The sequence below is a fragment of the Hypanus sabinus genome, chromosome 28 (genome assembly GCF_030144855.1).
Source record: "Hypanus sabinus isolate sHypSab1 chromosome 28, sHypSab1.hap1, whole genome shotgun sequence".
Lineage (NCBI taxonomy): Eukaryota > Metazoa > Chordata > Chondrichthyes > Myliobatiformes > Dasyatidae > Hypanus > Hypanus sabinus.
The window spans coordinates 18,675,196-18,696,855 of NC_082733.1; the positions used below are offsets into that span (position 1 = coordinate 18,675,196).

The following is a 21,660-nucleotide window of genomic DNA, read 5'->3' on the forward strand; positions in this document are numbered from 1 at the left end:
TTTTGCTGATTACTGACTATGAATAGATGTGAAGATCTTAATACCCAAGTAACTGTTGCTGTTGAAGTCATTAAAAAAAATTGAAGAAATGCTGCTACTAATGCCTGTTACCATAAATAACCATATAACTACCACTGGCATTTAGTAATTTCCATTGACATTTAGTATTTTAGATAGTCAAATAACCTGTATGATCTTATCTACAGAGCATGAGACCACAAATACATCTGCAACCGCTAATTCAACAGTGGAATTGCCAGACTATTTATTGTGAGTAGTCTTAATTTGGTTAAAAAAAAATTGCATAGGATATCTGTATTTAATGATGGCAATAATGCCTTGTATATAGCTCTGTAGTAGTTGGCAGCTGAGATTCTACTGTTTCCTAAAGTTAAAAGCGATCCTCTGCAAAATTGGTAAAAGTTATATTTTCAAAGGTTCAAAGGTCAAATTTAATGTCAGAGAAATGTATACAATATACATCCTGAAATGCTTTTTCTTTGCAAACATCCATGAAAACAGAGAAGTGCCTCAAAGAATAAACGACAGTTAAACGTGAAAACCCCAAAGTCCCCACTCCTGAGTTCCCCCCCCCCCCCCATGTAAGTGGCAGCAAGCAACGATCCTCCCCCCCCACCAGCAAAAAATGTGTGTCGGTACTGTCCCTGACCCCAAGCATGTGCTAAGCAATAGCAAAGACATAGACCAAAGTTACCCCAAAGTCTTGCATTTCATCAGATATTTGCCAGACCGCAGGTTCTCACTCTCTCTCTCCCTGGCAAAGGAGAGGGGGGTTCCCCCATTTTCATAGCGAGCTGAAAACATAACAACAACTCGCTGGTTTACAATGTTAAAAGTCCGTCACTTTTATCTTGAAGCAATAAGACCGAAATGCTTGTATTAAATTAAACCATTTGAACTGATAATGGTCTCTTCAAACACGGGTTAAAATTTAATCCATTTAGTCTATGCTGATCTTTGCTAGTGCACTCCAATTATTATTACAATAAACGTTTCTCACAATATCAGAAGTTTGAGCATACAGCAATTTCATCACCTATAATAAAAGAATATAATGTATCTAAACATTGTGGTTTACATCATTATATTTTGAAAACAATTAATAAAACATTTTCCTGACTGAATGAGGCAGAGATGGAAAGGGGGAGGGATTTCTGGATTTTTTTAAACAATATTTTGGTCTATTATGCCCATTTGTATGTCTAACCTGTTTAGGAAGACATTTAATATTTATTTTTAGCTTAGTAATTATTATTTGATAGAAACATTCCTAGTTGTGACATTTTTTGCTTCTTTCCCTTCATAGAAATTAATTGCATAGAAGGTATTAAATTGTTCTTGTTTAATTTTTGAAGTCTTGTGCTGCCTCTCTTCAGCCAGACTTCAGCTAATATGTTTGTCTTGGTTTAACGCTTGTTGACTTTTTATTAAATCTAATAGTTTGTGCCTGTGGTAAGTTTGAAGATTCAAGTGAATTTGAATTCACTTCTCTTTTAACCACAGGCTGGGATCACATTGCTGTTCTTTTCATGAATGTCTTCCCTGACGGAAGGCTATTATTTTAGGAATGATGTCCAACAGTGATTATAAGTTGGCTTTGAGCTCAGAATATTTTAGTTGCCACTCTTCTACTTCTAGATTGACATGATCAGACCAAAACAGGATTTTAGTTTGGGTTGACCAGTGAGAGAAACTGCAGCAGAATCAGGTATGTTACGTAGGAGTAGATGTTAATATTCCTTATATGCACTCCTAAGACCTGCTGCCTAGACTCTGCGGGGTAGCCAATTGAGTGGTGGCATCTTGTGGGTTATCACGTGGCCACCTTCTTTCTTCAGTGTTTCACTGATAGGCCCACGACACCTCCAGAGGGTTCAGCAGTGAATCCCGGAGTCCTGGGCTCACCCCCTAGATTCCATTCACTCACTTGGGGCCCAAATGAAATCCTTTCTCTTCATCCAGAGCCACTGACTACCCTTTTCAGCAGCTTTGAAGAGGTCATTGACTGCTTGTCGGTGTGTCTTCCCTTGCAGTCCCAACTCCCAGAGTAACCTTGATGTGGCTACAAATCCTCTGCAGCCTACTTTGTCCAGTCGCACCCTTGCTTTCCAGCCACATTGCTGCACATCGGCTGCAAGCTCAGCGTACCTCAGCGTCTTGCGCTCGTAGGCCTTCTCCGTTGCATTCTCCCAGGGCACTGTAAGCTCGATGGTGTAAATGAGATGGAGTGAGGCCAACCATAGCAGAAGGTCTGGTCTGAGGTTGGTTTCCGTGATTTCAGTTGGGAAGCAGAGCCTCTGGCCTAAGTCTGCCACCATCTTCCAATCAAGTGCCCCGCCTAGCCACCTAGTCCTGGTCTTGATGTGGTCTAGCTGCCCGGTGTCTGGTCTTGATGTGGTCTAGCCGCCCAGTGTCTGGTCTTGATGTGGCGAGTTTGGCTTTACCTTCACCTTCCTGGACAAATGCTGTTAATGGCCAGTGGGATGAAGGGGGAGGGAGAGTGTTGACGCTCGTCTGCCGACTTTCTAGCACTGCTGCAAGACACCATAGCACCTGGTTGTGCTGCCAGGAATATCAGCCTTGAGTGAGGCTGGTCTTGCAGCCCAGCAGAATGTGTTTTAGTGTTGCGGAAGTCGGGCAGAAGGAGCACGTGGGGTCCTCTCCATACCACTGGCTGAGATTCATGGGAGACAGCAAGACATCGTAGGTAGCCATTATGGTGAAGCTTGCTCTGAATGTCTCCATCTCCCACAGTTCTCTCCAGGAGATATTTCTTTTCTCCACTCCCTCCCATCTCATCCATTGCCCTTGCCTTGCCAGAGAACTGCCTTTGTGCACCTTGCCACCTCCTCCTGCCGATGTATCTTCTGCATCATGAGCCTGTGTCTCTGAGATGGAGCAGCCTTGTTCCAGGCAGGTGTAAGGTCCCCAAGGCCAAAACCGCTCCTCCCTTGCTGCACTCGGCCCACTATGTCCCTGTGCTTGATTGCTGCCTTTGCTTGCTCGGTTGCTTCTGATGGAGTCCATTTCCTCCCAGTATCCAGGATGAGGGTAGCTTGTGCTACAAAGAGATCACTCTCCTGTTAACATCATCTCCAGTCTTACTTTGGCATACTTGTACTCCTCTGAAAGACTGGAAATGGGTAGCTCTAGGATTCCTTTGCCGTAGAACCCTATGCTGCTGAACCACCTGGGAAGAGCAAGCCACTTCCTTACATATGAGCTGATCAGTCTCTCCAGCTTTTCCATCTTCAAGACTGGAATTTCATACAGGGTTATTGGTCACATGAGGTGTGGAAGGAGCCCAAATTGCATACATCAGATCTTAAACTTGCCAGGGAGTGGTTCTGTCGATGCTCTCGAGGCCACTGATGGCATCCTTCCTGAGCTGATGTACCTGCTCTGTGACTTTGAGGAATACATTATACCACCAACCTAGGCTCTTCACAGGCTTCTCAAAGACTGTTGGAATCGTCTCATCACCCATTTAGAGGCATTGGTCTACCAGCTTCCCCTTGACGATGGAGATGCTTTTGGACTTCTTGATCTTCAACCAATCCTGCTCTATATTCTCTTGAGGCTTTCTCAACAGGTGTACAGTACAAGCCTTGCTCGTGGTGAGTGTTGCGAGATCGTCCGTTTATGCTCTGATAGGCGGTAGCCTCAGACCAGATCTTATCCACTGTCCTCCAACCACCCATCGAGATGTTCTAACGATCACCTCCATGGCCACAGTGAAGGCTAGCGGGGAGATGGTACAAACAGCCTTGATTCCCATTTCCAGATGTTGACATGCAGTGGTGTAGTCTGCTGTTGTCAAACATAACTGCACATCCTGGAAGTAGGCCTTAACGAGGCTTGTGAGAGCCACTGGGACCCTGAAGAAGTCAGAAGCAGTCCAGTTGAGGTTATGAGGGACTGAGCTGAAGGTGTTGGCGAGGTCCAGGAACACCACATGAAGATCTGTTCCCTACTTGGCGACCTGGATGTGATGCCAGATGGTGCAAGCATGTTCCAGACAGCCAGCGAAGCCCAAGATCCCTGCTTTCTGAATTGATGTATCAATCAGATGGTTTCTTTGCAGATACCTTGACAGCCTATGAGCAGCCACACTAAAGAAGATTTTGCAGTCGACGTTTAGGAGACTGATCTGGTGGAATTGGCCGATTTCTGATGAATCCTTTTCCTTTAGGATCAGGGTTCCTCTGGCTCTCTGCCAGGATGTTGGTATCTCCTGCTTATGCCATACCACCTTCACGAACCTCCAGAGGAACTGCAGGACACCTGGTGCATTTTGGTAGAGTCTGTATGGTTTTGTAGAACCTGGGGCTGATGCGGCCCTTACTCTATGCACAATTTTCTCCACCTCACTCCGTCTAGGTGAGCTGATATCTAGTTGGTGTTCCGGTGGATGAATTGGTGGCATGTCAGGTGGGAGGGTGAACTCTCTGTGGCATTGGTTGTCTGTATAGAACTTTTCCAGGTGCTTCTCCAGTTCTATCTTTGACATTGAGAGACTTCCACTCTTCTCCCCTTGAAGGGATCTTTTTAGAAGCTTGTTCTTGTCCCCTCCTTTTTCCTGTGATTCTTACCAGGTTCTCAGCTCTCCTCAGTGTCGCAAGCCTGCTCCAGATGTCTGTTTGCAGCAGGTTTATGCTTTCTTTATCCTCTTCTGTGGCCTTCCTCCATTGTTTCTTCAGCTGCCTCCTCTCTCTAACTAGATGGTCTATTTCCTTCTGCCTCCTGGACTTAATGGGGATCATCGGTATAGTTTTCTTCCTCTCTAGCACGCCAAGATATTCTACTCCATAGCTATAGATTAATTCCCCCATTGTTTCTAACTTCTTCATAGTGATACCTCTGAGCATCTCTAAGATGTTGCAAAGGTCAGCATTGACCTCCTCCCACATTGCCTTCTCGCAGGATTTTGGCCAGTTGATCAACAGCTTTCGCCCTTGGATCTCCTTTTCCGTTGCAGGTCGTAATGGGCTGGGTTCTGGTTGCTCTCCTGTGCCTTGCTCTTCCTCCACTGGGACAGGGGTATTGATGTCATGCAGACTTTGGGTTTTGTCCTGCTGCTGAACTTCAGTCGACTGACTTGACCTGCATCTCAAAAAGTAGCTGTCGATGCGGGGTCCCTGTTGCCTCTTCTTCAGGCATCCTTTCCTGCCCTGATGTATTTTCAGGCCTGTAATGGAAGTAACCTTTGCCCAGCCACATATGCAACTCTGGAGCTTGTGTCCTGCTGCAGCTGCTGTAGCCTTAGGTATGCTGATCATCCAACTCATTGGCTGTTCTGTTCCTGTGTTGGTTGCCGGGTTGTCTGCCAATGAGTCATCTTCCGCCGCCGCTCTTGCTGACTCAAGGGGTATCTTCTTACAAGTTTTCTTAGCCAAGGGTGGGTGGGACCCATGCACCTTTGCGTGCTGGATCCCGCTGCCGCAGGTAGCTAGCCCGTGGAAGCCGCAGTGGGGTCTGCTCCCTCCTGCCAGCTGTCTTTCCATGCTGTCACAATGTCTTTCCCTAGTTGTCAGCTGCTCTTTCACAGCAGTCACTGGTTCACCAGATGATCAGGTATAATACAATGTTGATGCTTTAAGCCCTCCAGGGGGAGAATGTTGGAGGTTGGATGATTGTAATTTTTCCTTGGTAATGATCAGAATTCTGTTATATCTAAGCTTTTTGAGTAAGCACTGTATCAGAAAAACTCCACTAACTAACTCTGAGATAAACCATGTAGAAGCAGCTGGTTTTCTTTATCCCCATAAAATTATTGAGGATATGTCACAGATATTTCAAAGAAATTTGACTTTACTGATTTAATACTGTTACCAATTACTCCTCTGCAAACTTAGCACTAGGTTATCCTGTCAAGGTGTGTTAAACTGCTGGATGACAGTCACCAACTTTCTAACAAAGAACAGGGGATAAGTAAAAATATCTCCATTTAAGTATTTGTATCTTGGGGCAAGAACTGAGACCAGTTGAATTTCTGCCCATCAGTAGATATGGAAAAACAGTTATTAAATATTTGGTGCTAAACAATCTTAATGTAACTGTTTGCCATAAAGGCATGAAGGGAATGCTGTTTTTGTATGCAGCCAAATGAGTGAATAAGTACAAAATTACTCCAAGGATAGCCTAATATGAATGTTTCTAATAGTACTTGCTTAATTCTTTGAATTGGGTATTGTATCATCTGTATACTTCTTAAATCTAAAGGGATTGTCAGCTTGTATCCTATCTTTGCAGATTCAGCTGCAAAAATAGATTATAATCTGAACAAAAGACAAGCAGTTTAAGTGTTCACTGTTCACAGATACTCCATAGATTTTGAGATTCTCACTTTTTCCAGTCTGTTCTGGGCATAATTGCTTGGTTTTGTCAATCACACAGCCACTTGTCAAGATTTTGCTCAAAGGCAATTTGAAGGAATTAACCTGAGGCAGCCCCACTAATCTGAGCTGATGCTGCTAACTTGTCTGGTGGAGAAACCCAAGAAATAATTGAGGAGCAGTGGGGGCTTATAATGTCGCAGTTGGTGAACTGCTGTGTCACAATTCTAGTGATTCAGGCTGAACCTCTGGTTCTGTATATGTGTATGTTTCTCCACAATTCTTTGAATTTCTTTTTGATGTTGTGATTTCCTCACACATCAACCCACAAGTCTTGAGAAGGTTAATTGGCCTCTGTAAATAGCCCTAATTACATTGGTGAGTGGTAAAATAAGGGGAGATTTGCTGGGAAAGTGGGGAAAATATTTTGCCCTATAATAGCAAATCATGTGAAGGTTATGAAAAGGGTGCAGAGGTGGTTAATCAGGATGCTGCCTGAATTAGAGCATATGAGCTGTAAGGAGAGGTTGGACAAATTCTAGGAAATACGCAAATGCTGGAAATTCAAGCAATACACACAAAATGCTGGTGGAACGCAGCAGGCTAGGCAGCATTTTGGGAGTTGCTTGGATAAACTCTGTTTTTTCTGAAACTTTGTAGGCTGAGGGGAGACATGTTAGAAGTTTATAAAATTATGGGAGGCGTAGATCATATGGACAGTCAGAATCTTTTTCTCGTGGCAAGAGGTGAGAGGGAAAATGTTGAAAAGAGATGTGTGGCAAGTGATTTTTTACACAAGAGTTATAGAAGCCTTGAATGGGCTACCAGGAGTATTGGTGGAAGTAGATGTGATAGTAGTATTTAAAAGACTGTTAGAAAATGGAGGGATATGGATCATGCATAGCCAGAAGAAACTTACAGTAGCTTAATTCGGTATCATGCTCAGTGTAAACACTGAGCTGTACTGTATTATGTTCTCATAAAGTTAAATTCATGTAAATGGATACTTGGTGTCTGTATCACTCTGATACAGCATTATAGCAAACTGTTATTTTGAAGTTATTCGTCTACTTAGACCTGAACTTGTAGACAGATGAATAATACGAGGGGTAATTGATATGTTCGTGACCTAAGGTAGAGGGAGATGATTTATACAGCTCTCGTTACATGTACATGCAGGTCAATTCTTTGATTATGCAGAAAGTTTGAAGTTAATAACTCATCTCCTTCTACCTCAGGCCACAAACTTATCAGTCACCCCGATGAGTTATTAACTGATGAATTATCGATACTGAATGCCATATTTTTCTAATAAAGGCTGCACTGCAATCAATATAAAAGGCACTGTCCTGCTTTAGTATTTCCACTTTAATTTGTTGCAATTAAATGGCCAGGATTAAAAGCCAAATGCTCAGCAGTTGTGGTAAATGCCTGAATGTTGTCACTGCTTCTGGAAATGTGTTGAGGGTATGTTCACAATAAGGCTAATGAATCTTGGAGAAAGGTTAAAGGGGGTGTGAAGAGTTAAGAACAGTCTAGTTGTGCAGTTAGATGAAAGCTTTTGTTACTTTGGTTCTGTTCATGTAGCTGAACATTATTACATTATTTGTATGCTGTTAATTTGAAAAATAAAGCACATCCCCAGTGTGTAACCAGAAATTCTCCCACAGCCTAGAGATACTTCGTTATTCAGCTGCATCCAGACTTCAGAATATTCTGCATATTATTTCTATTTTATAATGTTTAAAGGTGATTATTAAATTATAACTTCATAATTGTGTTTCAAGAAAGTGCAACTACTTAAGCGACTTTAGAAAGTGTTCAGAAAGTACTGTGCATTCCAAACTCTTGACCTCTAAAACATAGATAGAGGAAAACCAGATGGGAAGCCTTCATACCTCCCCATTCCCAAGCAAGCTCCCTTATACATCACTTACTGTATTAACAAATAAATGCTGCATTCCTTCATCTGTGGGTTAAGTACTGGAATTCTCCACCTTACAGTGCTTTGGATGTATCTTAACTACACAGATTGTGATGGTAAAGATGCAGCACACCATTGTGTTCCAAAGGTAGAGATTGGTAGTAAACCTTTATCTTTTCAGTGACACCCACATCCCATAAGTTCAGAGAGGCCTTATTTTAAACTGTATTTTTGAACTCTTTGTCAGATATTACAGATGAGATAATTACTGTACATGTGTTTTAACATCTTTATTTGTAGTTAAGTTTTCAGAAACACAACTGCCTAGAAGTTGAATAACACTGTAATGGTATACTAAAGGTAATAAGATGAATTATTAAAAGTCTGGTGCTGCAGAATCTAGTAGCAGGAGAGCATTATTACTACAATACAGACCTTAAAAGTACTTTCTTTCACTCTCAGCACAGTTCAAGGATGAATGCAGATTATTTTGTAATCTTTAACTGACTAAGTAGGGAAGGGGGGTGGGGAGGGGCCTGGATAACATTTGGGCAGTAGTTTTGGGAGATTCATGACACCAGTCAGAGTAATTGAGCATCAGTTAGGTTCTTCAGGTTAAAAGGAAGGACATTGTTGCCCACGGTTGCCAGGGATAATTTTTGGGTCATGTGTACTAATCAAAATCATGGAAGTGTTATGTAGGTTTGCATTGAATGTCATGGAATGGTGTTCCTTCATGCATTAGAGGATTGAGAAAAAAAATGGCAGATTTTGTGGAACTTGCAGTGATCCACTATTACCCTTTGTGATTGATTTTATTTCAAACAAAATTGAACAGAAATTGCAAATTGTTAGATTATCCTGGCTGAACTGAGAAAAGTTGTTGGTTTTCTTGTTACCAGTGTTTCAACATAGTTGTATATGTTGGTCTATTGTTGCAGAAACTTAAAGAGTGATCATTTTAGGCATGCCTTGACTGGTGAATTGTAGGGCTTGAGTCTCCGTAGCTAGAAAAAAAGACGAATAAATGATTCCCAGGATGCTTTAGGATAGGTCAAATTTTCACAAGATTTTTTAACCTGATCACTGGATTCATAGGCAACTTATAATTGGAAATTAACCTTTTGATTTTTTTAAAATTAGCGACATTTTCTGGTGTTAATCCATACACTGCATTTCTCTTCATATTAATGTTAATCAGTCATGCTGAAAGATGAATGGCAACAGGTTGTTATTACAGTCCTGTAGTTGATGATAATAACTAGTGGGAAATCACATGTATTTTAAAGTGTTTTAATATCCTAAAATGAGGAAATTTAACAAAGTATCCAGTTGTAGATTTTCAGAATTTCAACTTAGTTTGTAATTAATAAACAAGTATGCTCAAGCAGGTACCGGTAGATATTTTAGCCAAACAGTTTGTATTCTACTTGATTGAATATTAAATGCTAACTGGTAAAGCTAAATGTGATATCCAAGCAGGAAAAAATGGAGAGAATTAGTTTTACCACTACGAGTGTTTATTTTATTTTATTGGATAAATAGTTAGTCAAGTGCCAGCCCACCTAGGTGGTGCCTTTTTATAAAAAGATGAACAGTCTTCACATTTTATATTTAATAGAAAGACATGTAATACTGTGCCAAAATAAAATAGTCACCAGTGTACTTGCATTGAAGCATCCGAAGGTTTCAAGTTTTTAAACAATATACTAAAATATAGTAGTAGTCAGTTAAATTTTTTAATATTTAAACTACTAATCATTCTGCAATATTTTGATCAATATGTTGTAGCATAATTTTTTGTGAAAGTTCAGTATAGTTGTTATCCATTATGTTCAGCATAATATTTTATAAGAAAAAATGTTAATTATTTATCTGAGAAGTGGATAGCTGAAGTCCATCAGATTCTTAGCTTGCAGTTGTTTTTACTATTTTTTGGGGTATTTTATAATTTTTTATGAATACACAATTAAAGTTGGAACAAGATCTAACTTTACATTGCAAAAGAGCTCATTTAATTTTCTTCGAGATATTTAATAATTAAATTTGGGTTGTTAAGTATTCTTGTGCCTTTGAAGGCAAGAGAAAATGTTGTCCACATTCCAAAACTAAGTCTGCAGCCAAATGTCCAGTTTGAATTTTGTTTATCATGTGGGGTACAATCTAGAGTAAGAAGTTCAAGCATTCAATTTAAAGTATTAGAAAAAGAAAAACAGGTATCTTTTATGTGTATAAAGAGTGGGTGTGCCATTTCTCTTTCCCATCTGCCATTTAATTTTTGTACATATTGTTGAGGTTCAATGAAGTTAGTAATTAACTTGCAGTATTATCTTGTAACATCATTGATTTCTTTACAAAAACTGTTTTTGAAAACTTAGTTACATGGTCAATTCATTTTTGCAGAAAGTACACTGCCATTACATCTTTAGAGCTGTGTCAAAACTATCGGAATGATTTCAATGCAGAGTATAATGAATATCGGGATCTTCACACGAGAATTGGAAATGTAACACAACAGTTCATGCAGTTGGGTTCAAAGATCAAAACACTTAGCCCTGGGACGGAGGAATACAAGGTAAAAGATTGTATGGTTGATCAACAAAGGATGCTGCTTTTTTGTTCTTTTTCCTCTGCATTTCTTTATCCTTTGACCTTCAGCCAATTTTGAATGATTATGTAATAAAATCACTGGTAGCATTGAGAAACTGAAATGTTAGGGGTAGAAAATGAGGTATACTGCATACTTAGTTCTGACATGTATCTTGTGTCTTATTTATATCTACTTGTAATTGACAGGGCTTTGGGAAGACCTGATTGAAGAGCTGTTTGAGTGTAAGAAAGCTAAATACCAGGAGCTGGCAGTGAAGTGCCAGTGACGGGTGGAGGGCATAATGTGAGCCTATAGAGGTGGGGTATAAAGGGTTTGCTGGCTGCTCGCTATATAGATCCTACACTCTCCTTGGGATTATGGAGCTACAAAGAAAAGAGCCATCAGGGCCATCACAGAGGCCTCTCGATGGTTATGGATCAAGAGGTATGACCTGTGTACCAGTGCTACTGGAACACAAGCCAGGGCTGATTAATCCAGGCTGAATCACCTGAATGAGGGTGTTCGATGTTGAAAGACCCGCAACACCCGATGACCCCAGGTTACATCAGTGATGATGCATCCCAGCACATCCTAAGATGTATCTCAGCATTGTAATTTTAACTTTCTACACACATGGAAACATGTTAAATTAGTAGATTGCTGAGTTTAGATAATTCAAGTGAGGAGTACAATCATTAAAGAAGGACTACAGTATATTCAGCTACTATTACAACTAACTTGCACCAAAGCAAGACAAGCATGATAAAAAACAGCATAATTAAATATTTATTGTACAGCTTATGAAATGTAGTATTTAAAAATGGAAGCTGACCAGTAAATGCAGAATCAGTTTGACTGTACTGTAATATTATAATGCTGTGATGATATCACATTTGTCTGAAATAATTTATAATGACAAAGTTGTCTGATGACTCCAATCTAACTTATAGCCGATATGAATGTTTTTATTTAGACAATATTTGGATAATATTTCTTTACTTGGATAATATTTGGTTCAATATAGAGCAGATAATAGAACACTATAACAGTACTTTAACAGTCTTTTCTAGGAAAAGATGAAATTTTGAGAAATGGGAGCCCTTGGCAAGTGTCATCATTTAGCTGTACAATATGGGAAAGCCAAAGATAAAATAAAGGAAGCAATGCAACTTCCATGGGCTGAGATCAGTTGATACGATGTGGTATATGGGCTTACGTGGAAGTTACTCAACATGAGCAGTGATGTTGGCATTATTTCCCTTGCTCTTGATTTGAATCATATGTTGCTTCAAAGAGTAATAGCAGTACATCTGAAAAATGTAGATTTTTAGCATAACAAAATGCCTCCTGCATTTATCAAAAGGGGAAAAATATATAAGTCAGGAGAATAATTTAGAACAAGTGAATGAAAGTGATGTTTAGAGGAAGTGAGAAAGGTGGTGAGGTTTTGGAGGGAATTATGGTAATTAAGCAACTGCAGCTACACTCACCATCTCTGGAAGGATTAAGAGTAACAGTTGTTTAAGTATAGAAACCTTAGTGCATTTTATGGTGTGAGGATGTTATAGATCTGAGGAGCTGTGAGGCCATGGAGAAATTTGAAAATATGGGTGAGAATTTTGGAATTGAGGCACTGCTTAACTGGGAACCAAAAAAAGTTAAATGCAGTTTGAGACACGGGTTGCAGATCTTTGGATGACGGGTACTTTGGAAAGAGCAAACAGAAGCGTGGGCATAAACTGGTGGGGATAGTGATCAATAAAGTTATTAAGATAGAAGTATACAGTCTTATTGATGACCAGGAATCAAGTTCCAAGTTTATTGTCATTCATATGTGATGTCAAGATCACAAACAAATTGCTTTTGTTCCAGGCAGTTAACAAATAAAACAGTGAAGTTGGCAATTAGAGAATGAAGTTTGTTAGGAGGACTGAAGCAACTAACTTGACTTCCCCAGAGGAAATTTCTCTTCATCCAATAGTAGATTAAAGCGAGAATGTCTCATAATTTAGTGGCAATAAAAGGGTCAAGAAAAGTTACGGTAAGGGTAGAGATGTCTGGCATTGCACGTGACAACTGATTAATTAGTTTTCAGGTAACGTCACCAAGAAGTGCCATGTAAATAATAACAGTTGTGAACTACTGTAGATCCTGAGGCAATAGCTGGGATTGAAAGAGAAACCATTGCAGCGGATGTTTATACTTAATTTTTTGTGCACAAGAGAATTTCTGTCCTCCCATATTTTAGATAGATTTAGAAAGACACAAATTGAGATTTTTATTCAAGTTAATATAGTAAGAAAAACTATACCATTTTTATTGTAATCTGTGCTTAAATGTATTGCCATGTATGCTCTGTGAACTGTCTGCAAAATCATTTTAACATCTCGTTTAAGCCAATCTTAGCCTTCTGAATTCATAATGCAAAATACTTCACCAGTCTTAAGAGTACCAATGATCAATTAATGGTTAAATAAAATTAACTTCAAGTTGTTAAATTTATAATATTGCATTTCAGATGGCAGAGGATCAAATATTTGAGGAATATAGGAAATTTAAAAAGGTAGGTTATTTTTCAGAATTGAGTAAGTTTAATGTTTGACAGATTTTAGTAGTTTAGACATGTTTTGTATCATCAGTCATCATTACAAGCATATGGTTACCATATTATTTTGTTGCTGATTTCTTAAGTTTTCAACTAGAAGATGCCTATTAACTCCTTAAGAGAACCACATAACAATGACACTAGTATTTTCCTGGCAGTGTTGTGATATGGTTATTTTGCAAGTTATTGTTTTTATTGTTAAATAAAAACAAAAATGCAGGCAAAACTTAGCTGGCCAGGCAGCAGTTGTGAAGGAAGATGTAGAATTCATGTTTGAGGTTAACAATCATTGGTTGGAACTGGAAAAGAGGGGGGAGGGGAGACAACAAATGTGTTTAAAGCAGCAGAGAGCTGAAGAGAGTCGTAGGATGGAGACCATGGTTATTTAGTTTATATAATTGCTTTCCATATCATCCAACAAAGGGAAAAGAATACTAGTTAATTAATCCTACTCCACCTATAGAATATAAACAGGAAGAATAAGAGCAGTTTGAGAATAGTCCTAGATTGTAGTTTGGTCTGGAACGTTAGGATCCTGGTTCTCTGGGCGAAAATGCCTTGTTACTTAGAGAGATCAGAGGAGAATGGCCAGATTGTTTCAAACTAACAGGAAGGTGACAGTATCTCAAATAACCACTTGTTACAATAGTGGTGTGCAGAAGAGCATTTCTGAATGCACAAGACATCAGATCTTGAATTGAATGGGCTACAGCAGCAGGAGACCTCAAACATACACTCAATGGCCACTTAGTTATTCATTATTAGGTACAGGAGGTAATCCTCAAAATCGATCTGGTACAGTTTAAAATGTTGTCTTCCTTCTCTAAACTCCAGAGAGTACAGACATAGAGTAAGCCATCTTTTCTCATGTGATACACCTGCCATTCCAGGAATTAATTTGAAGAACCTTTGCTAATCATTTTATCACAAATACACCCTTCTCCAGGTAGGGAGAATAGACAGTGTCTCAGATGTACTCTCACCAGGACTATATATAAATGGAACAAAATGTCTCAATTCCTATATTTGAATTCTCTTGTCATAAAGACCAACACTAGTTTCCTTCCTAGTTGGCTTGCTGAATCTGTATGTTCGCTCTCAGTAATGTATGTACAAGGTCACACAGGTCTCTTTTGAGTACCAACACCTTTTAACTTATCACCATTTAAAACATACTGCACCTTTCTATCTTTTCCAAAAGATGTGCATTACCTCACACTTTGCCACATTATGTTCCCTTTGCCATGTTATAGCTAATTAATTTAATCTGTATATTTTCCCCTAAAGTTTCTCCATATCCTCTTCATATGGTCATTTAGGTCTATACCATCAGTAAACCTGGATATATTATATTTGAATTCCTAATCTGAACCTCTAATTTTGCTTAATTATTTCTTAATGACTTTCTGAAAATCCACATACATACATTGCCTTTTTCTATTCTGCTAGTTACAAACAGATCTGCTCAATCATGATTTCCTCAGTGGTGTACAGAAGAGTGATTCTGAATGCACATTTCAAACCTTGAATTGGATGAGCTACAGCAGCAGAAAGTCATGAATGTACACACAGTTGCCACTTTATTAGATACAGAGGTACCTAATAAAGTGGTCATTAAGTGTAGATTTAGGGTGAGAGGGCAAAGATTAGAAGGGACCTGAGGGACAACTTTTTCATGCAGAGGGTGGTGAGGAAATTTAATGATCTGCCAGAAGAACTGATTGAGGCAGGTACAGTAGTATCATTTAAGATTGGTACATCAAGGGGCGGGGCTTGAAGGGATATATGTCAAAAGTAGGAAATTGGGATAGCTGGGTGGGCACTAAGTTCAGCATGTACTCATGGGTCCTGGGCCTATATCTGTTCTATATTACTCTATAAGAAAGAGGGGGATAAATGGAACTGAGAGGTGCAGAACAGTTGCTGGATATCTGAAATTAGAAAAAATGGCATGCTAGAAATGCTCAAAAGATAAGGTAGCATCTGTGGAAAGAGAAAATCTGAGTTAACGTTAAAGGTGAATGACCTGCAACAATACTGATATTAATACTTGTAATGTTACAAGCATTGCAATGATGTGATTTTACATAGATCTGTTAACACTCTTTTCTTTATAATGTACTTGCTTTACTGTTCTCAATTTTGGGTAGATTTGGTGCAATGGCCCAAACATCCATTTCTCCTGATTTATTCAATATCTTAGAAACATAGAGCATAGAAAATCTACAGCATGTTACAGGCCCTTTGGCCCACAATGTTGTGCTTACCATGTAACTTACTCTAGAAGCTGTTTAGTATTTCCCTACCGCATAGCCCTCTATTTTTTCTAAGCTCCATGTACCTATCTAACAGTCTCTAATCTTGTTTATACATTTCCTTCATCCTCATTTTTATATCACTGTGATTATCAATATTCTTGTCAAACGAGCTGGTTCAAGAAGCTTTCTGAATTAAGTACGAAAATAACAGCAAATACCTTCAAAGCAGCTTTGGATTTCCTGTGCTTTTCTGAATCACTTTTCATTTCAAAATTAGTATGGATTTTAAGTACTGTTTCAAACAAGCTATTATTCATAATTTGGGTAATTAAAATGCAGTTGACAGTTTTATAAAATAGATGTTATTTTTCCCTGTTTTAAATAGGCTCATCCTAGTCATCAGGAAGAGAAGGATCGTTGTGAGTATCTGCACCGAAAGCTGTCTCACATCAAGCAGTTGATTTTAGAATATGATCAGAGCAACATACCATCATGATTTACAATAACAAGAGCTTCTTGTTTGGAATTTTAAGACCATTTAGTTACTTCTGGACACAAATGAAAACTTAAGGTTCTAGAAACTAACTTTAAGGAGATTTTTTTTCTGTTAAAAGAAATCTTCTGTCCATTGCGGGTTTGCCATTCCTGTAGTAAAATCTGTCAATGAAGGACTGAGTATCAGTGCTAGCAACAAATTTTGACTACCTGTGACCTATAGCAGTTTGAACTGAGCCATAAACTGCAATCTTTTATATATATATTTTTTGCAATGTATATATGTATTACATAAAACAAAAAACATTAATGTCATATCATGGAAAATATTTATCTTCTCTTTGAAGATGCCTTAAAATAAGTTTTGAACAAGAAAACTTAAGTCTGTAATGCATTTCTGCGGGGCCAATATTTAGAATACAATTTATGTTCATGCATTCATTGTTTTTGATTAACATTTCTTATATTAATTCCTTTAGGCAACACTGTTGTGATATTTAACACAAAGCTACCAATTTAATAATAATATTGCCTTAACTTGTTTTTGTTTCTTCCTTGAGATTAACACTAGTGTAAATTATCTGCAGAATTTTGCTTTTACGTTAGTTTGCTGATAAACTAGCCAGAAAGAAAGGATTTATTTGATCCAACACTTTACAAGTATGTGAAGTAAGGTATTTTAAAATATGTTCAAAATTTCTTACAAACTTACACACAAATAAAAAAACAAATTAGTGAATGTATTCAAGATGCACCATATTCACACTTTTCCCAATATAGAGTTTTTCCCCTGGAGATATATTTTTCAACAATCTCAGAACAATGTGAGGATTATAATGATATATAACTGATTTGTGGAACAAAATTAAAGCCAGATTTTATATAAGTTTATTGCAGAAGTTACTGTGTACTCTGAGATTGTGTGGCTAGTGCACAAAGTGTATGATGTAGAATTTTTTTGTTTGTCCTTACTATTTGGAAACACATTTGGATATTATGTGTACTGATTTAATGCATCAGTCCACCAGCTAAATCTGTGTACAAAATAATTTCTTGCTCAATTATTTTGCTTTTTTGCACAATTAAAACAGGGTGGTTTTTAAATTGTTAGGTGACTGAGCTAAGTATAGTATATATGAAATAAGTAACAATGGTGTCTGTATTTGACAGGTGTGCACTGTTTATAGGGAAATATGTACTATCTGTATAATTCTAAAACACTGGTGAAATTCTGGCTCCCCTCCATTAGCACAGCCTTTTTTTTTGGTTGAATCCACTTCAGGGTTGGTATACTGCATATAGTGTACACTCACAGTATAAAATACTTTAAACTATTCATTAGTTTGTATGGTGATGTGACCGTACAGCACCCTTACTTGTACTGTATGTGTATGGATATCACTGAAACCTTACATTTACACCAGATATTCAGAGCCATTCTGATGCTATTTTATAAATTGCATATTGACATTACTGTCCATCTAAAAACAAAGCATCTTTGGAATTTTGTTTATCTACACAACTATGATTATTGAAGATCTTGGAATTTCTGGCAAAGACACAGAATAAATAAATCAAGTACAAATATTTGCTTCTTGTGATGGAGCAGGATTCCATGCTGTGGTTACATGATATTTTAGCTCCTGCTTTTTCCATTTTTCCACTGACTAGGAATACAAATTTGCAATTTTTTATTGTTTCTTTGATAAAATTATTATTGCTGTTCTGTATTCTCAGAATATTACAAGTTGCTATCTGTGAAGATTTGAGTTAACCAATTTGGCTTTCACTATAGTTTAGTTTTTCTTTTGTAAATAATGTTTTGCAGTAGGAAGTTGAAATAGACTTAAGTGGCATATAAGTTTATAAAAGGCTGAATAAATGTTGCTTGGATATGTGATCCAGTTACATTCATGCAACAAACCCCCATGTATGTATGCCACTCACTTTTTTACTGATCATGATAATATTAATTTTCAGTTATTTGCAGCTCTGCAATTGTCAACACAGCATCAGTTAGCTACCATCTTTCATCTATTATTAGCCTCATTATTTGTTTTCCCTTTGCTCTCCATTTGTACCATATTTGCACCTAATATTAAATACCCTAACATATTCAGTACCTTAAAAGATGTTTCACCTGCACAGAACACATTGGAAACAATCAGCTTCTGCCCAAGATTATACGGAATTAAGGGATGTGGTCTCAGCTGATGTGCCTAACCTGCCAAGTTTTGGCAGCATCAGCATTATTTGTTTAATTGTTTATAAACATTTTTTTTCTTTATTTAAATATTGTACGGAGACAGATTTAACTCAAGAAAAAGTTTAAAAACTGCCTTCTTAGAATTTGATTTTCATTTTTATCCAGAGATTTTTTGCTAGTTTGAGTGTAGTATTTAAAAATATACTGTATTTAAAGATCCAGAATTTCATATCATACCAAAGGCTCTGTTTAAGTAATTTGCAACAAAAAGCCATAGTCAAAGTCTACTTCCAGAACTTCCTTAGGTGAAGAAATTTGTATCACATTACTTACAACACAACCTTTGTTCATTTATTTTCTTAAGTTCCAGCTTTAAATATTTAATAGTGAAAACTGATATTTCCATATAAATTTGTAGTACATGTGAAAAATAATCTTGTGTTTCCAGCAGCATTACAGCTGTAACTTGCCATTCCTCACAGTGAGGAACTAGCTCCATGGATTATATTTACTTGTCTTTGTAAATGTCATTATGGCTTGTTGAAAGACTCTTTCTCTTTACTGGCATTAAATAAAGTAACCTATGCTGAGCAAGAATGTCATACCTGACATTCTGCAGCTAAAATCTAATTTACTCCTTTATACAGCAGTTACCATTTTTGATTAAATTTCTTTTAATGCTGTCTCATCTTACGTTTCTTATACTGTGCAATTTGTTCTTAAGCCTTCTACTGAAAAATATAAATACAAGATAAATTCAGAGTGCAGTTGTGAGTTATTGAAGTCCAGCTATGTAAAAATATTTGATAAAATTCCAAATTTTAATACTGGTGCCTGTTTGTTTTCAGTTCAGTATCAGTTTTTTCCAGTGGAGAGTTGATCTGGTATTGCTTATATTTATCTCATAACATCATCTCAAGTTCTGCCCTTTTTTTTAAAACAATGATCATATATGTATTATGTTTGAAATGTAACAGACTGGCTGAAAATCTGAGTGATCCATTACAGCCTGATATACTGTTGACAGAAACTATAATAAGAGATACAGGGCACCAAAATGTAGTTCAGAGTTTTAGTGGTTACACTGAACACAGGACCAAAGACAAGTTTTGCATCATTGATTGCTTGGGACAGCACAGTGCTTTGGAACTCTGCATAACAGAAACTTTTGACAATTACATTGAATTGTTTCCTATGCAGCATATCTTTCCTAATTTTAATATTTCTGTCTCATTTTGAAATGAAATGTGTAGAGTGTGCAGCCTGCATTTTAGTTCCACTTAGGCTTGAGTTCTTCAAATGCTTTAATTTATGCAGTCATATAAATGTCCATCCAGCTCTTTCCTTCCTTAAAAACACCAGTCATATTTTATCCACTATGTACATTCAGTTCTTAAATCATCCTCAGCTACAATTAATCTTTTAAAATTGATCCAGGTTGAATTCAATCCAGGAAGTGAATTGTATTTAATAAAAGAATAACATGCACATGTATCTGCAATATAACAGGCCAAAGGTTTGTTGCACTGCTTAATTACTTTTAAAGTATATCTATTGATCAATGTAAGAAACAGCACTACCACTTTGGGCATAGCAAGCCTCAGATGGCCATATGGTGATGGCCCAGTATTTTATTTATAATGAATTCATTTGGGGTTTTTGTCCTTCTCTGAGATCTTCCACAGCCATATGATTTAGCAGTATAGATCCTGGATTAGTATCTCACTTTGAAAATTGCATTTCTAAATGTAGGATAGCATATCTGCGCTGGAATATCTAATTAAATTTTATCTGTGATTCTTGAACCCATAATTTCACTCAGCAACTTTAAGAGCCAAAATATTAAACATTGTTCATTTAGATTAATACCAGATTAACTACATCTGCAGATTTTCTCTTGATTATCCCTTACCTTTGTAGCCTATGGATTTAACCATCTTTATCAAGCTAGTGAGCTGATAATCATTACGTTGGATTCAGAGTTGAAAATTTGTGCTGTTAGATGGAAGGAACTGTATAACTAAAGAAACAAGTAAACCACAAATTAATCATTTAGACAAATGCCATCAATGAATAGAAATGTACCTGACAAGCCTCTTGGCTGTTTCTTATGAAATTATTCAGAACTGATACTTTAAAGAGAATGCAAAAAGAACATGTACATTTACAATGATTTACTAACTTACATATGTATAAATTTGCCATTTTCTACTGGCTGTTTTGTTCCTTCTCATTAAAATATGCATACTCCACTGAATGGACTGTGAATCTAACTCATATTTACAAGCGAAGTGTGTGGCTGACTGCATGTTAACACAGGCTTCCAGTCCAACAGCTTATTTTATATTGCTGCTCAGTTTCCGTTCATGTCATTTTGAGCCTTCTCATGGAAAAGGTGGTGTATTGCCAAATTTTCTTGATTTCTGCCATCCTTTTTTATTTAAAAGCAATCAAGCTTTCCATTTTTTTTTCTCGCTGGGCCATTATGTCCTAAGTAAAGCAATTTACTGTTTTTTTCTTTCCCCAGGTGCAAACTGTTGTCACATTCCTTTCACATCTCTACCAAATCTTTGCACCTTCCACTGATGAATATTTAATTAATTGTTCTATGAGAAACTAGGAGAAAGATTGCAAATTACATGTTTAAAATGGTTTCAAGGTCAATTTGTGTTTCAGCATTCACATATAATGTGTGCTTACATGTAATATATGTTGATTTTGGATTCATTTCAGTGCACAACTAGTGTCTGTTGTACGTGGAAAAATTACAGGATTCTGAAATAAAGTGGTAACAGCTATCCAGTGTTTCTTAATTTTAACACCACACACTGTTTCTTTGTTCAGAATCATTCCATTTTAGGTTGAGTCTCTCAATTCAGTGGAAGAATGTTTAGTTTGCATCCACCTTTGTATTTGCTTATGAATCCCTTAAGGATATCCAGAAAAGCCTGAAAAAACAAAAAGTTGGTCTTTTCCAGATTTTGAACATACCCGTGTAATAGCTTTCCATGTAGCTATCATTAGATAGAAAGGTGCACTACTGCCTATTTTTATCCCTTCGCTTCCATTCATGACAGAATGAATATTTCCATAATCAATCAAATTTGGGCATTGAATGCAGTTTTGCAAAATGTACGCCTGTTAATATGCAAGTTAATGTTGCTTGGTAGCATTCAGTCATCTTAACTAGGCAATCCTTGGGAATCAGTTTTTGCACCTAAGCATG

The 21,660-nt window shown here is 37.5% G+C and overlaps 1 protein-coding gene across 2 annotated transcripts in view; it reads left to right on the top strand.

Annotated features, from left to right (window-relative positions):
• The window catches only part of LOC132382464 (RNA polymerase II elongation factor ELL), a 103,007-nt gene extending 81,775 nt beyond the window's left edge, over nucleotides 1–21,232 (top strand). For both annotated transcript variants that reach the window (XM_059952687.1, XM_059952688.1), the window contains exons 9-12: nucleotides 207–270; nucleotides 10,684–10,855; nucleotides 13,389–13,433; nucleotides 16,119–21,232. In XM_059952687.1, coding sequence (XP_059808670.1) covers nucleotides 207–270; nucleotides 10,684–10,855; nucleotides 13,389–13,433; nucleotides 16,119–16,229 — 392 coding nt within the window. In that variant the 3' untranslated portion in view covers nucleotides 16,230–21,232. The remainder of the gene's footprint in view (nucleotides 1–206; nucleotides 271–10,683; nucleotides 10,856–13,388; nucleotides 13,434–16,118) is intronic.
• The last annotated feature ends 428 nt before the right edge of the window (nucleotides 21,233–21,660 follow it).